This window comes from Corvus brachyrhynchos, unplaced genomic scaffold, assembly GCF_000691975.1.
Source record: "Corvus brachyrhynchos isolate BGI_N302 unplaced genomic scaffold, ASM69197v1 scaffold266, whole genome shotgun sequence".
Taxonomy (NCBI): Eukaryota; Metazoa; Chordata; class Aves; order Passeriformes; family Corvidae; genus Corvus; species Corvus brachyrhynchos.
Genome location: NW_008238633.1, coordinates 207,115 through 224,339, shown reverse-complemented (window position 1 = coordinate 224,339; position 17,225 = coordinate 207,115). Strand labels below are relative to the sequence as shown.

The window sequence follows — 17,225 nt, the reverse complement described above, 5'->3', positions numbered from 1 at the left end:
ATTGGAGACTGGCCCCCTCTGTCTGCTCTGTCACTGCCTTTTTCCCTTGTCCTTGCCAGCTCTTTGTATTTTGCCTTTGCCAGCTCTTCTTTCTACTGGCATACACCACATTTTAGCAGAATAGGAAAATTAATAAAAAAGCACTCAGAATGAAAAATGTGTGCGAATGAGATTAAATACAGCTAATTGATTTGTTAATGAAATCTTCCTGAAATAGATCCAGGGTTGTTCAAATCCTTAATCTGTGATTGTCAATTTAAAGAAAAAAAAGAAAAAAATTACAGACGCCAGTTTAATTCAGGCAAGAGATTATGGGCACCTTGGAGAGAGACAGCAGCTCCTGGAGAAACAAAGGAAAGGCTTCTCCAGCTGGCCAAAGGAAAGGTTAATCCAACTGTTAACAGGAAGGACTGAGCAAGCTCTCACAGATTTGTGAGGTTTAGCCCCCAAACACAGCAGAATTCTGGGATCCTGCAGTACCTGAGGGCCCAGAGCACCACAGCTTGAATTCTGCCCCAGCCATGCCCAGGGCAGGAATGTTGTGGCTATGAGGTAGGTAAGGTCTGCTGCCTTGACCTGACAGGCAGAGTCACAAAGACCTGGTGTGTTTTATTTCATAGTTGCAAGCAGCAAAGGTGAGAGAGAGGGTTTGTTGGTGCACCTCCACAGGCCACATCCCTCATGCACAGAGAGCGTTCTCGGCTTATTGCGTGATTTTTGGCATCTTTTCTGAAATGTGCTGATGTCAGGACACCGCAGCTATGGGTATTGTACTTTTAATCCCCACTTAATAAAAATTCAGTCCCCTGGTTAAACTTAACTGCTGCTGCCACAACTAAATTTTTTTCTCTGGTCTTATCATGGCCAACATATATAATTCCGCTCTATGCAGAGCTAGAAAGGGGCTATTACTGGCTTAAATCTTATTTGTGCACTAATACGAAGGCCTAGGTAGGACCCATGGGATGCTGAAGCCCTGTGCTAACCCCTGCAGAGAAGCGGGCTGAGCTCAGAACAACAGATTTTATGACAAAGGAAAGTCTAAAGCTTACAGCTTTAATGACAAATCGTGTCAGTGATGCCTATTTCTTCAGCTTTGGGAGTTCCCACTTCCTTCCAAATGAGAGAAGATGAGGAAGGAGAATTAAACAAAGGTCCTAACCCTCCAGCCTTTAATCTGGACAAGATTAGATCCTGCTGTAAGTTTAGGACAAGCCTTCAGAGACGTGTAGTGATTTCTCAGAGGATTTGATTCTGATTTCACAGCAGCACTGTGTTCTGGGACCCTGTTGCTGGTCAATCAATGCAGACCAAGAGAGACTCTCCTACAACAGCATTCTGTAGCATTCAACAGCCTGGGTCCGTTCTCTGAGGGTGCTTTGCTGTTGCATTACTGCATGTTCTGTTAATGTGTTCACTAAGCACATTTCCCTTGATTTGCTTAGAATCATAGAATGATAGAATGTTAACACAAACAAACAAACAAAAACCCCACCTCCAAACCAGAAATGTTACTAAATGAGTAAATTTTCAAGGCAAGCACTCTACGTCATTATATTTTCAAGGAAGCTTGGGAGAAGAAATAACACACACTGGAAAGAATTCCCTTTCATGGTAAAAGCTACTCTTCAAGAAATCTTTTCTGTGTTGGCTGTTGGGAGATGGTGAGTAGGGAGGAGAGGAAAGATGCAAGTCTCATGAAAATTTCCCAGTAGATAATCAAATACATGGCCTCTAATTTTTTATCATCATGGACTTCAGATATATGGTTTATTACACCAATGTAAAAAGTAAACCAAACCCCAAGCAAGGACAAGTCCTTTTCTGTAGGTCCAAAAAATACTCACTGATGCAGATCACTAATTTTCAACAATCAAAAAAATTCAACAATTCAAAAAAAACTCTGGTTGTATGGAACATTTCTTCCTCTCTACCAATAGAAATTGTAGAAGGCTGAAGAGGAAACAAAAGTTAAACCAAACCATTTAAAAATACAGTACTGTGACAGATTTTATTTCATTTTGATTGATACTACATGCTTACTACCACTAGGAACAGACATGCCTTTTTTTTGGTTTGTTTTGGACTTTTTATATTTTTTTTTAACCTATATTAAATGTTGACCTAAACTTTGCTGTGCCTTGGAAATCTGGCTCAGGAGTTAACTGCAGGAATTTTTATTTAAATAGATAAGCATTTACGTTTGAAAATAAGACAAAAACAAGTGAACAGGAAAATTAAATTACAAATTCAGTTCATACAAATATCTCTTATACTATGCACTAAATCCTGTTAATTAGCTGAGGTCTTTAAAAAATTCTTAAAATACTTACGAAACATTATTTACAAATTATATAAATAAAATCTAGGCCACTTAAATTAACCAATACAACAAAAAAGTCACCTTTTTGTATGGTGTGTACTAAAAATGTTCTTGTTTATTGATCATAACCCAGTTTGCAGTATAAAATGTTTGTTCACTTACATCAAAATGGGTTCCAATAGAAGGAAGGAAGGTACTGGTTCCAAAAGAAAGCAATCAATATAATAAATGCTTAAAATCAATGAGGCTTCTTAATATTCTGTTCTGCACCATTTGCAGTCATTTTTAGAAGTCCCTTCTACAGTATTTGTCATGTGAACAGGTCATCTCAAAATAGCAGAGACATAGTTTTAGCAACGGGAAAATACTCAGTACATTGCTCACACATCACAAAGACCTTACCAGGAAGGCGAGGCAGAGAATGGAATGTCAGCGGACAGCACAAGCCTTTACAACATTTAACTTAAAAGGCAGCATTTATAGAACTAATCACAGACTATACACATCCTGCACTCAACAGCAATAAAAAGGACTGGAAAATATACATTTAGGAAAACAAAAGACTGATGGTTTTCCATTACCTTTGTTAAAATTAATGCTTTTCTCCTTGTCTTTTGTTTTAAAACCAGCATTGACACCACCAACAACTATAACTACTTTTTCCTTTAACATAATATATGGCAGGTAACTACTGTACGTGAAAAATTTACAATAAAAGGTGAGAAACCACTGAATTTCCTATGCAGACACATGAAAATATAAAGCCATACAGATTCCAAAGTGCCATGAATACCAAATTCAAGTGATGGTTTATAGCAAGTAGGAAAGAAACTAAATGAAACTTGCTCTATGGGTTGCCAAGCCCTTCAGCTGTATCCTCAGTCTCCCCTTTGGCAGCTTTGGTGAGAATTTCCATCCATTTCATCTGCAGCTCTTCATCTTCAGCACTGAAATAGAGAGTTTGATGGGACTGGCAAAGCTTAAAAACGTGCTTCACTTCAAACTTCTCACCAGAACCTGGCAAACTGACTTCGTAGCCAGGCAGAGGGATAGGACGTGGGCTTCGTCCATCCTAAAGGAGAGAGAACAAATGTAAAAATTAGGGAACAAATGCTGTCTGAAATGGGAGGCCCGGGGGTACACTGCATGGAGCCGGCAGGCACACACTGCAGGAAGCGCATGGATGCAGTCCCAGTACAGGCGCATTCGGCTCCTTGTTTAGCACTGCAGCATAGAAAGCAGGGAAGGGGCAGTATCGACTGCTCAGCTTAAACCAGCAAAAAGCAATGACTTACTGCTGCTTTATTCTTATTTCACTGATTTCCTGTCACAGTAAATGTGGCCAGGGATTTTCATATAATTTCATGTAACTTATGCAGGTGTCTTTTACAAAATTTCTTCTGCATTAGGTACAGGCAGTGGGATCCAGCTGAGAAGGTTTGGTGTTGTCTCTTTTGAACTTCATGGGATATTTTGTAGGATTGGTTAAAAGGAAGCAATCAAGCAAAGCTGGACACTGAGAGACACCAAGACAACTAAAGGGCAAGGGAAAACTCTTTGAAAGAAGAGAACTTTTGATTTTCTGTCATTTATGATGCCTTTGAGAGTTGTCAAGGAAGCCAATGATCAAATTCTTGACCATCCTTTAAAGGCCAGATTGGCTCACAGATCTAAGGAGTGATACAGCTCTCTAACAGTCATATCTTGAGCGTCAAAACAACTCCTCTCCTAAGCTCTCAGGAAAGACATATTTTAGCAAGGCAGGGTGTGCCATGGCCAAGCAACCTCTTCAACTGCTCCCAGCAAAATGTTTCTAAAGATGAGTCCCCAAACTGAAGTCTGAATCACACAGGCATCAAGCATCTGTACAAAGCTGTCACCTTCTGTAGCAGCTGCTTGTGTTGCAGCCCCATATCAAAGCTAACGAAGCATCCCACAGAGAAGTGGCAAAGTCATTCTTTTGTCAGCCCACACCAAATGCAGATGACTTGGTAAATCTGGAAGAGGACCAAAACTCTGAGAACAATGGCAAAAAAAAGCGCCTACTTTTCTAATACTTTGTCTAAAGTAATTCAATCAATTGCTCACATCAATGCAAACACATATGCTAACTAAATGGGCAAGAAATATACAGTCAAAAACGTATCACAGTTTATTAAGTCAATACAGGCTTCTTGATTTGTTCCTCTCTTGCTTGTTATTGTCATGTAAAAATGCCAGAGTCCAACTGCTTGAAGACCAAGCACTCTTCAATGAGATCCAAGGCAGCTTTAGGCCAAACACTAAAGTTACACTCAGTTCCCATTTGAGTGTAACTAGTTGTCCTAAATGCAGCACAGTTTCTATTCTCTGACACCACAGCCACATCCCTATAAACAGGAAGGTCTTGCCCATGCAGAAGAACTGGCACGTAGAGAGCAGCTCCTGCACACGTGGCACTGCTCAAGCAAGCGAACATGGGACTGATGAACACAGACACACAAGAGCACATGCAAGCTCGACCATGCCTGTTTCACTGGTCTTGGTTTGGAAGAGTAGACATTCAGACTTGTCACATGGAAAATTGTAGGTTGCCCATGACAATGACAAATGATGTTGTTTGTAGCCACGAAGAGCACCGTAAGAGCAAATTGATGTTTGAGTTGTATGTGTTGCACCTACCCAACATGTGCAGACACAGGCAAATTAAGCAGTCTGCCTTTGGTCTTGCATCCTCCCTTTTCTTAATATGCTGCCTTTGGCACTTTGTCTGTACCTGCCTGATCCAAAAGGAAGGGATTTACATTATCTCTGAAAAGCTGTACTACTGCCAGGTAAAGGTGAAGCACTTGGCCTTGAGGAATACCCCACCCCCAATCCAGACTTCTCTTTGGGACCAGCAACATCTGTGGATGTCCTTTGCCACTGAGCCCTTCCTTCCTACCTGAAGCCCAGCAAATCCAGGGACAAGCATGCACCCATGAGGAATTCCAGCCCTATACTGAACATGTAAATAGGATTTACAGACCTTACAAGAGAGATGAAATTCATGTTTTAGTTTTAAGAACCTACCAGATTTTGGCTGGTTGGACTGCATTTTTTAAAAATATTTCTGCATGCAACATAGTAAGACTGCATGATATTGGTATTTCATTAAACCAAAATGCCCAGTACTGAAAGAGCTTCACCTTAGGAGTGATTACAATAATTTTCCTCAGATAGTGAGTGAGTGATATATAAAAGTTGAGTGGGTGTGTAATACTGTCAGCAATCACAAGCACTGTGCACTCATCCTGACTCTCAGCAGCGCAACACAAACGGGTTATTTATCTAGGTCATTACAGCAGCATGTATTTATTGCTGTTACAGCCATTGCAACACCCAGGGTTTAAGATTTTGGAACAGACAACTCAGTTCCACCATATAGGCTGTTCTATTTCAGGCACCCCTGCATACAGACGTGTGTCTTGCACTGCCCAGCCCTTTGCAGCTCTTTTAGACAACAGTGACCCACCAGTGGCACCATTGTCATTTTCCCCCTATATTTTCCCCCTCCTACCTCTGAGTGGGCTTAGAAAATCCCTGGTTGTTTCTACCCAAACTCCACTCTTTACCCACCCATGATCTAACCCCAACCTTACACAAGTCATTGAGAGGCTCCTGTGATGGAAAGATTTTCAGGTCCAAAAAAAAGGGCAGGCAGAGTTTTGTGCAGGGCCAGGTAAAGCTTCTACTAAACAGGATCATCAGGCAAGCAAAAATAAAAAAATACTTCTCAAAAACCCTGAGCTCAATTTCAAACTCAGCTACTCCCTTATTTTCTAAAAGTAAATTACATTTACATGATGAATGGAGGATTTTTCTTCTTTATAAAGCAAAATTTTCTCTTGGAGCAAGCTTGATCTGATATATATACATATATATATATATATATATATAGTAGCTCTAACTATACTTATCCTTCATATTTCTCTAAAAACCATTATTTTCCCAGCTAGCCTGGAAGCCTTGACTTTGTACAGTTCATGTCAGAGCTTTGCAAGTAGCTGTGCATTTTACAAGGCCAAGGGGGGCAGAAGCTCTAGCTGGAGCCCTTGAAAAGGCAAGACAAATTTATCTTAAAACTGCTGCTCCTTATACTTGAAGTGGTCTTTGCTTGTAAGTAAATTCTTACAATTTCACTGAGATAAACACAACAAACAGCTGTACAAATTCTGACTCCATTTGAAGACAAATCAAACTGGTATGATTCCCAAATCTAAACAAGCTGGGAATCCTCATGCATAAAGCCTTATGCAAGATTTGAACTGCGAACACTCAGGGGATTGATTCATTCTCCTGGAACAAGGGTCTAAAGCAAAAGGGCAGTTTTCTTTCTATTTTAGATTTGTGAGTCATCTTTCTACCTGCACTAGCATCCCTTCTTGGGAGTGAGGGCCAGGGGTGCAGAGGAAGAAGCTTTCACTGTATCCAAAGCTCCAGATTCATCTTGGTTTGCTCCTTCTTCCCAAGAGGCAGCTATTCTTTCTGTTCTTCTTAACAATAATCCCCCAACTTTCAAACTTCTACAGTCACGCTTTACTCTATGTTTCAAGACCTTTAATACTATTGGTGGCAATATTATTCCCAAAAGACACATCTCAGGCACTGAAATGCTTCTTTGCAGGCCTAAAGAGGTCTGTGAGATTCACAGAGGTGGTTGTGCAAAACAGAACTATGCCTGGGAAAAGAATATTTCAGCACATGAGTGGCTCCCAACTGATTCCAGGCATTCAGACTCCAGTAATGAAGCTCTGGAAGAGATTTTCCTCAGAAGTCTAGGGTATCCTATGTAAACCAGAACTAACAAGAATATTGGATTAACATCAAGGAATAGGACTTGCTTCTGAATTTTTTCCTGCAGTTGGATGCAAATTGAAGTATACAAATGTGAATGGCAGGCCCTTGAAGAAGGGACTCACTTTTGTCATTTATAGTCTCATTCCTGATAGCAAATCCTGGTTTTGGAATGTAAAATAAACAACCTTGTCCTGCTGCTTTCTTAACACTTTATTGGGAGATTTATCTCATACCTGAAGTAGTTGAGGACACTAACCGCTGAATTTAACTATCATAAAATTGACAATCAGTGTCAAAGGCACCCTTTTCCCCTAAAAAAATAGGATCTCACTAATAATATCGGCAGAGGCTCAAGATCAAATTTGGCAGGTCATGGACAAAGTACACAGCAACTGAAGCAGAGAAGCTCCTCCAGCTTCCATCTGTGGCTTTGCATGACTCTCAGGTGGGGCTTGCAGAATCAAGCATCATTGAGTTTGCACTGGATGCAGGTGATTTATGTCCATGGATTATTATTTGTGCTGTACCGCAACAAGCGGTTGGGCAGTAGGAGAAATTCTAAATCATACTGTGTAAGGGATGTTGCTTCCTCTCAACTTCTCACCCCTGTCACCTCCTACATGACACACATTGTTTCTGTATGAGGGAGGCCAAAGAATTTAAACCTCTCTCCCTCTATTCCCACTCTCTTTGCCCAAGTGTGAGACAATCTGGTTTGGTTTGTGTGGATACAGGGCTTGCACTGGCCCTTGGCTGAGGCACAGTTTGCACATTAGTTGAAAATTTCCATGGGTGAAGCTGTCCTCTCTGCTTGGTTTTTTAAAGCATTGTTCCTTTCCCCAGACCCTGGCTCCAGAGACAGCCAAATACTGGATTTGTTGCCTTCATTTTAGTGCCTTGTTTGAGGCTGTTTGCTTTTTCAATGTGTAATTTCAGCTGTGCATCTCCCGCTGACTAGGAGGGAAACCAGGCAGCTCGCTGCGTGCAGGATGGATTGGGAGCTTACCCAGTGTGGGGCTGGAACCACAGATGGAGCCAAGGGGGCTGAAGCTCCAAATTCAAGCTTTCAGCCTCTTTGAGCACTATGTTTAAAACATTACACAAGCTTGTTTAAAGCCAGAGGTGCTCCTGCTGACAAGCTGGGAAATGAACACAGGTCTAACGATAGCGTGTAGTATTTGTTGATCAGATACAGGGTGAGCTTTACTCTGAAATGCTTTATAAAATCAAGGGGAAAATTTATTTCCTTGACTGTTCCTAGTCACAAAGAGATGCTAATAAAAAGAAACCCTTCTTATCACTACAACTACAGCATTGTAATTGCTGGCTGAATTCAGATCCATTTCTTCTTCCATCCCACACGGGAGATAAAACAAAGCTGTGTATAAATGTGTCAAATGCCAAATGCAGACTGGATATGGGGAATCTCACTTCAACATTGTCATTCTTCAATGCTAAGGAAGCACAACTGATATTTCTATTTTGGATATAGATGTTTTTATCCCTTGACTTTCATCACACACAAATGCTAGTTAGCGTCAACGGCACATTTAGAGACAAAACCTCTTATCAATGTAAGTATTTCAAGTAAAGATAAAACCCCATGATGCTATGACAAGGAGCTTTACCATTTTTCAGGCTGAAGAACACCTACATTTTCACAAATTCCTCTATCCCATCAACCCGGAACTAGGTTTAAAAAACAAAAAGCTTGAACCAGCAATTGCAATATCCAGCCTCCTTTGCAGTTCTATATATTTAACAGGAAAGTGCTTTCCCTAATGACAGAGTAATAAAACCTTTGAATACATCTGTCTGAAACCTCCAAAAAAGCCAAAGCATAACCTAATTTTACTTGTCTTCTCTTCTTTTTTTTGCTAAAAATTTGAATGGAGAAGCAATGAGCTTCAATATTTGCTCACAACTGTATCAGCAGTAAGTACAGGTAACAAGGTAACCTGAAATCCCTGAGGCTTTGTGCCTTATCCAGAATAGGAAATTAAGTTCTGTTGTTGAAACCAAGCCAAATCCTTTGACCCATTTCTCAGCTCGACATATTTAAACTTACGCTTTTCTTTTTCTGTGTGTTAACCCTCGTGAATGCCGTCTTACCTGGCTGCTTCCTTGCAGATACAGAACAAGAGGTTCACTCTTGGGGATGGTCACCCACATTTTGTACCAAGTCTTCCCTTTTTCAAGGAACTGGAGGTAGCTGCTGAAGAGGCTGTTTTCAGCTGCAAGGATGCTTTGCTTCTGGATGAAGGGGGGGAAAAAACAAAACAGAGCTGTTTCCATTGATGTTTAAGTGTGCAAAATACTTAGAATTAAATATAAAATACTCAAGTTGTGCAGAGTCAAATAACACTTGAGGGCAAATGTTGGATAGGCCATAATCAAGTAAAAAATTAGTAATTATTATATACAATTAAGAAATAGCATAATTCCATGTAACTGAGGCAGAGGCTGAACCACCATTCCCAGCAGACATGAAGCTAAATTCAACTTCCACCCAGTAAATTGAGAATGGTAACTAAGATGATGCAGCTCATTTCTTGCTTAGCAAAGTAGGCTGGGAGATTACTTCAAATTAATGTAAAGGGTTTATTAACAGATCCTCTTGTGCATGGATGGAACCAAATCAGGGTGCAAAAAAAGATTGGAAGAAATTGTTGTGTTCTGATAGAAAGCAAAGAAAATCAAAATTCCTGTTTGCATTAGGATTTTCACAGAAGTCTCCTGAAGATTTCTGGCAGCTGGTAATAACATTTGTTAAGTGGCAATCTCCTCAGCTGCTACTAAGCCTGTTAAGAAAGTTTAATGTAAACAGAAGGGAAAGAAAAAGCCTGAGTCTGATCTTTTCTTTCCATACATTATTTTCTTTCTTGCATTTTACCTCATCCTTTGAAGATTTAACAAAAAACCTAGAAGACTGAGCAGAGGAGGGAAAAATTACACTTTTCTTTGGGTTTTTAAAGCTTTTTGCTGTAATCTGCTTTCTGAATTAAAGCCATGGGTCACATTTCATTGGTTTGCCTCTCAGCTTTTCAGATTAACAGTGCTCTCTCGTCCCTGTGTAGGTGCAGGTTTTCACCTGAAACTTTTCCTACTGAAACAGTGCTGTAAAATTTGTCATGAGACACCACAGACTGTATAGACACCCATGAAGAGCTCATCATCTGTAGGCATAGCAGGAGCATATATCACAGAATGGTTTGGGTCAGAAGGGACTGTAAAGATCATCTCGTTCAACCCCCTGTCACAGAGGGGAATATCTGATATCATATCTGAAGGTTTTGATGGGGTCAGGTTCCGGTTCCAGAACTTTCTCTGGGCTCTACAGACCCAGGGCAGGGCAATGTGGACCTGCAACTTTACCCCACTCTATTGCTGAGATCTTGGATGCATTTGGGTATAAAGCTGACAAAGCCCCCAAGCAACAGTGTTCACTCTGGGACACCATGCTGGTGTAAGTTTGCCTGCTCAGGTACATTTAGTAGCCTGGAACAAAATACAGCATGCTGGGAAGCAGAGCAGGGCAGGGTCTAAGAATCACAGAACCATAGAAATCTGAGTTGGAAGGGACCCACAAGCACAGGCTTGGTGCTGTGACCACTTCCTTGGGCAGTCTGTCCCAGTGTCCAACCAATCAACTAAGAAAAAAATTAATTTCAATAGTATTTTGACAGGATGTGAAACAGAGAGTGCAAAAGTATCTACTACATGGAACTAAAAGTGAAAAATCAGATCTTATTTTTCGAATAGTCACTGTGCAACTCAAGATTGCACCATAATAAAAAGAAGTCAGAGTTTTTTCCTTCTTTTTTGTAACTTTGAAAGCTGAAGCTTAGCTGCCAAACCTGTGTGTGTCCCTGTGTGATCAGCATCCTATGATGAATGCTCACCATCTGCAAACAGCATCCAGTCTGCAGGCATATTCAATGCCAGTTATAGGTCAGAGGATTAAATATCATGGTGGGGTAGAAAAGAAAACCAACTTGATTTGGTTTTAATAAATACACTAAAAAAAAAGAGAGAGCCTCACAAAGTTTCTTAGCCAAAGACTGTACCTCTGCAGCTAGTCTTTTCTTCTGTTCTCCAACTGCTTCCACCCCAGGGCTGCACGGGCTTGCTGGAAGCTGCAGGAAGCACTCTTTACACACTCGATTATGGCGGCTGTTATCTGCAAGTGACTTAAATTCAGAGCATTTTGCACAGATCACCTGTAAAAAAGAGATGGTGTTTAATTAGCCATGCTTAAAACACAACCCTTTATCAGAGAAATCGACTTGCAGAATGGTTGTTATTTAAGTAAAATTCTATGAAAGCTAATGTAAACTTAAGATAGAGAGACCAATAAAATATTCTTTATATTTAACTCCATTAATAATTAACTTGTTTGTGATCCCATGCCATATACCAAATTAAAGAAAACTTATGCCTTTGGGGAAATACTGTATGACTAACATCATGAAGTTTGCTTTTCTTGTCTTTTCTTATAAGCTTTTATAAGTCAAAAAGAGCTTAAGTTGATGAAGCAATTAGTGCTTTTTAATGGTTTAGGAAGGACTGATTTTCAGAGTGAAAGTGGCTGACATTCCTCATCAATGAAGGACATCCTGGAGAACTGAGGAATCCAGAAAGCACCAACTATTTTAAGAACATAGTCCAAAATATAATCCATTAAAAATTATTTGTCTGCCTCAGCTTCCAAGAGCATGCAGTGGCACATTTCCAAGCACCAAGGAATCAGTGCTTGGAAAGAATGCTGGATCTGCAGGTCCAGAACCTGTTTTCATGCTAAAAAATTGTCTCTAACACACCTGCTCCAGGGAGAGAAACTGTCCCCAGGGTGTCAGCCTGATGGACATCCATTCTGAATTTCTGTACAATAATAACCACAAACCCGCAGCATACATCTATGTTGTTACGTGGTTCACTGTAAGACTTTAATTACTCTATGAAGTGGGCTGTCTTAATTCAGGAAGTGTTACCCAAACAAAAGCAAGAGGGCATTTTTAACTTCTTTAATTTGAATGCTATTGCCACACCACAAGGCATTGCACAACAAACAATGATTTAACAATAAATTATTAATGATGTAATTCTTGTTATCTCTCTGTCTCTTCTTTAGTAACACTGACTTTGCAATGGGATATTTTAAACCCCCAGAAATGTACTTAATGATTATTAATAAAAAAAAAACCAGAAAGTTGAAAATCCCAACTCTAGGGTAAAAATGCCTCCTCCACAGCAATTTAATTTCAATTGCTGAGACTGAGGTTTCTTTAAATATCTTAACTATACATTTACATCTCTCTGCAGCTGAAATTTATCCCTATTTCAAATGACTAATGTTATTTAAATAACATTACTCTGTCTTAGTTACATTAGGAACACTGAATGAGGTTTCAAGTCATCTTGCAGAAATCCATCTCATCTTGGCCATGGTTATGATTTACAGGAAAAAAAAGGGAATTCAGCTGTTGATAAATGGCACTAGGGGAGGTGGCTAAGGGCCTTCAGTAACCCAGCCTTGCCTCTGTGGGACAGATTTTCTTTGGTGTTTCAAGCAGGAGGAAACCACTTTTGCACAACTTTTCTTTAGGGCAAGAAATGCAGAATCATGGAGTATGCTGAGTTGGAAGGGACCCACAAGAACCATCAAGTCCAACCCCATGCCCCACACAGAACATCCCCAAGAGTTTGTGTGCTTGAGAGTGTTGTCCAAATGCTCCTGGAGCTCTGGCAGGTTTGGTGTTGTGACCACTTCCCTGGGGAGCCTGTTCCAGTGCCTGACCACAATCTGGGGGAAGAACCTCTTTCTAATATCCAACCTAAACCTCCCCTGACACAATTTCAGGCCATTCTCTCAGGTCCTGGAAAGAGATCATAGAAAGAGATCAGAGTCTGCCCCTCCTCTCCCCCTCACGAGAAAGTTGTTGACCCCAGTGAGTCTCCCCTTAGTCTCCTCTTCTCCAGGCTGAAGAGACCAAGTGCCCTCAGCTGCTCCTCACATGGCTTTGCTTTGCCATCTTCGTTGCCCTCCTTTGGATGGTCTCCAATACCTTAATACCATTTGTAATATTGCATGTTCAGCTGTTCATTTTAGAGGAGCTGCTGTCTGGGTGAAATGAGGCTGTCTTAAGGCCATTGCTTCTGTGAACAAACTACAACCCCCTCCCCAGATACACACCCACCCCCAGGGAAAGCACCACCTTCCTTTCTACCCACTGAGGCACTGAATTTGCCTTTAAACCAGCACAAACTGTGACCCTTGCACCAGTTTTCTCTTTTCCCCCAATTCCCAGAGAATAAAGAAAGTGGAAAAAACTGCTCTGTCAATGACTTGCCATGAGCCAGAATGTCTTTTAGTCACTGCACTGAAAAAAAAAAAAATTGTCTTCAATGGTCTCTGCAGGAGAAACTCAAGAGCTGAGTGTGCTGGGATACTTACTGCCCCACACTGCTTACAGTGGTGCCGCCTCTTCGTGATGGAGTTAAAGCTCTCACTGCAGCTCTTACAAGCCTGCTTCTCTTTGTCTCGCTTAGATTTGGAAGATTTCCTAGAGGAATCAGTCTGAAATTAAAAGCACAAGTACGTGATTAAAAAATAGTAATAAAATAATGACAAAATTGTTCATAGAGTTCTACTGACAAAGATCCTTTTTGGGGTTCACACCATTTTAGGAAAGAATTTGCATAATTCTGCTGCTTGCCTCAGCTGCATGGCTGGCTCAACCATCAGGGATCTCTGGGGGTGATATTATATGGTCTCAGCCCCTCTCTGCCCCCTCGTCTCCTTACTGCCACAGAGCAATCTCCTCTCCCTGTGTATCAGTGAGGAGACAGAGGAACAGCCAAAGTGGGTGTCTCAAGAAAAGCTTCCCTTCCAGCACTCACATCTTCCTTTTTTAAGGTACATCTTGACTTCGTGAGTGCATTGTAAACTTCCCTCCCTTGGTGGGGAGGAGGTGTGAAGATTTTGGGGAAAATGGCTTGACTGAAAAAGCGAATGGTGTTAAGAGTGGACTTTACACCACCCAACTTCAAATACTTAATTTAGGAGTTTTCTGAGGCTCCCTCCCAGCCCAAGACAAAGCATAAAGCTCCTCAGGAAGGCAGGGATACCCACACCAGGGACCTGCACTATCTAGGTGGCCAGGAAAGGTTAGCCTCTAAATCCAAGCTGGTACCTAAAGTCACTCAGCAAACCCTATTGTACAATTTTCCGATAAACTGAATAGCATTACTGGATCCAGCATAAACTGGTCTTCCCATGACTGGAGGTGTTCAAGGCCAGGTTGGATACGGCTCTGAGCAACCCAGTCCAGTGGAAAGTGTCTCTGCTCACGGTGGGGTTGGAACAAGATGGGTCCCTTTCATCCCAAACGATTCCATGATTCTATGATTAACATGCCAACGTGCAGATCACAAAAATACAACTTCACATGAAGCTTCAAATAGATTTTCTGTTTTGTTTTCTTTTTCAAAATTAATAAATACTATTCCTCCTCCCTAGCCAAGCTGGCTATTTGCAAGGGAGGAGCAACTTCCTGGGCACCAGACTGGGGCACCCCCAGCCAGGCAGCATCCACATGGAGACCCAAAGGATTGGATGCACCACGTTCCTCTGGCACAGCTCTTTCATGAGAGAGGTTTGATAACTCTCTTCATTTTTGCTTGCTTGACATAATCATCTAGCAAACTACTGGGAGAATAAACTTTTCCTCTAAAACAAAAGGCTAGAGGTATTTTACATGTTTTCTGGAAATCAGCTCTTCAAGATCAGGTCCTTTGTAGGACAGACAGATCATGGCTCCTTGACAACCCTCCATCCCAGGAAAATCCTGCCATTCACCCTAAGGTCTCATCTCAGTAGTCATGACTAAGGTACAGAAGCCAGTAATAGAGATTTTCAGGCCAATTAAAGAAAAGCTGTCAAATTTTATGAGCTGACACCACTCCCATCATTCAGCCTCCTCAAATCTGCCTTGGATTCCCTTCTTACAGAGGAAAGCATATTGTATTTCAGTAGAGCTACTAGAACCACCCTCCCTTATAATGCCGTTACACAACAAACCCACAACTAATTACCTCAATTTCATTGAATCTTTTCACTTTTGTTATCTTTTCTATGGCTGCAATAGCAATGTTTCAAACTTTTATTCAAGCACATAGGATGTTTGGCAATTCAGATTGGTGAAGCACAGTCACAGATTTGTTCATTCAGGAAAATCACTATAAGCCCATAAAAACACATATTAATTGCTCATCAAAACAGAATGTCTGCAAATCCAAGACCTCCCACATTGGAGCAGAGAGCAGTATTTCACTTTTCTTGTAAAGAACCAGTCAAAACCACTATGAAACCGAATGAAACAATGGCTAGGATGAGTCATTGGCAAGTCTTTCCTTCTAAGATCTATCAGACCCCTCCAAGTAAGGCAGATAATAACGCCGGTTCCAAAAGCTTTGACTGATCAGCAGCAACGTCTCCAGAGTAACTTTTTTATTTGTATCACACATCAGCTATTTCTCACTCTGATTTTGATGTTAATGCAATTTAATGTTTTAGAAGCCTGATTATCCTTCCACTAGGGAGGGATGGATTGGCCTTGTCAGATCAGAGCATTCCCTCACTGGTCAGCCTTATTTTTTCTTGTCTTAATAGTGCAAATCTGCATATAGCATAACAAGGCTTTTGATTCTTATATTAACCACAATTACACTGGCGTTACTGGAATGACAAGAGCAAAAATGAGGGCACCATTTAGCCCTGTGAGCTCTGGCTGGAAGATAATCACGACAAATGCTAAACAAAACCAGTTCTTGGCTTTCAGTAGCCACCTACATGTAGGCATCTACATAAGAAAAAAGCTGGAGTTCCTCTACTATGAATCAAGTGGGCTGCTTTGTATGGAAACTAGTTAATTTGGTTGTACTTCATTAGGAATACCCATCACCTCCTACATGCATGCTCCACAACACAGATAAGACTCAAGTTGAATATTTCCTCTAGCAGATCTTCTATTTGACTTCCTCCTCAGAGTGGAACAGTCTGGACAGTGTCCACTTCCAGGAATACATGACCAATATACTGGACAAAGAAGGAAAGCATAAAGCATAACAAATTTACTGGGCAAGATTTCTCAGGACAGTTCTGCATGAGCTTGTATTTTACACCATTAACTTACACTGTAGCATATAACAAGCACTTAATACTAACTTTACTAATCCAAAAAGGCCCTGTATAAAGATGTCTTTAAGAGTTTGATGAATGCCAGCAGTATTTCACAGTATTTCTCAATATTGTGAGAATGCAGTGAGAACACAAGAGTTTGAAACATTGCCATTGTAGCTCCAGAAAAGATAATAAAAATGAAAGAGTCTTTATTACTTGGCAAATTCCAGTGAGCTATTATAGAAGAAAGACTTTTTCAATAATACATTATTTAACTGCTGACACTGAAAAAGAATTTTAAAAAGATTGCTTTCCATTCCTGTGAAAACGAGGAGACCTTCCTGCACTGGCAGTAGCCTCATCCTACCCAGTGATGGCTCAGGTGACCTTGCCACATGCTCTTAACAGATCATCTGAACAGAGAGGCTTTTATAGCAAACAAGGACATGCGTTGTAACTTACACTGTTCATTGTAGATAATTCTAATAGTCACTTTGCAACTGTGTCCTTTATTACACAAGCTACTTTATTTACTGCTGATGCTTGTTAAAAGGGGTGCTAACACAGAGCTGCCCTCACTTCAGCATCTTGATACTAATGAGCTTGAATAATTGTCATATTTCTCATCTTTCTCAGTATACTCAACTCTGGTTTGAAGCTGCTCAGTCTGACAGGAAAAAACACTCACATAAAATCTGTTCAGAGCCAGGATCTACTTCCTTCAGACTAGGCTGTTTTGACTGCTAATTTTCTTTTACTCTACTGCATTTAACTCTCTAAATCTTGACAGTTTCCTCCAATTTTAAAATTTTGGTGGAAAAATAGCATCTAACCCACCAAGAGGTACAACTCATGTGACTGCAAGATGAAGGCCTGTGCCTGGCCTTCTTAGGTAAGCAGACA

General features: G+C 40.7%; 1 protein-coding gene across 6 annotated transcripts in view; it reads right to left on the bottom strand.

Annotated features, from left to right (window-relative positions):
• Positions 1–1,992: 1,992 nt before the first annotated feature.
• FGD3 (FYVE, RhoGEF and PH domain containing 3) overlaps positions 1,993–17,225 on the bottom strand; it is a 72,876-nt gene continuing 57,643 nt past the window's right edge. For 4 of the 6 annotated variants that reach the window (XM_017737340.1, XM_017737344.1, XM_017737343.1 and 1 more), the window contains 4 exons: positions 13,596–13,718; positions 11,209–11,361; positions 9,254–9,394; positions 1,993–3,395 (listed from right to left, as the gene is read on the bottom strand). In XM_017737340.1, the coding sequence (XP_017592829.1) occupies positions 3,171–3,395; positions 9,254–9,394; positions 11,209–11,361; positions 13,596–13,718 (642 nt within the window). In that variant the 3' untranslated portion in view covers positions 1,993–3,170. Of the gene's footprint in view, positions 3,396–4,984; positions 5,083–9,253; positions 9,395–11,208; positions 11,362–13,595; positions 13,719–17,225 lie in introns of all 6 variants that reach the window. The other 2 variants (XM_017737341.1, XR_001862969.1) reach the window with 2 other exon arrangements.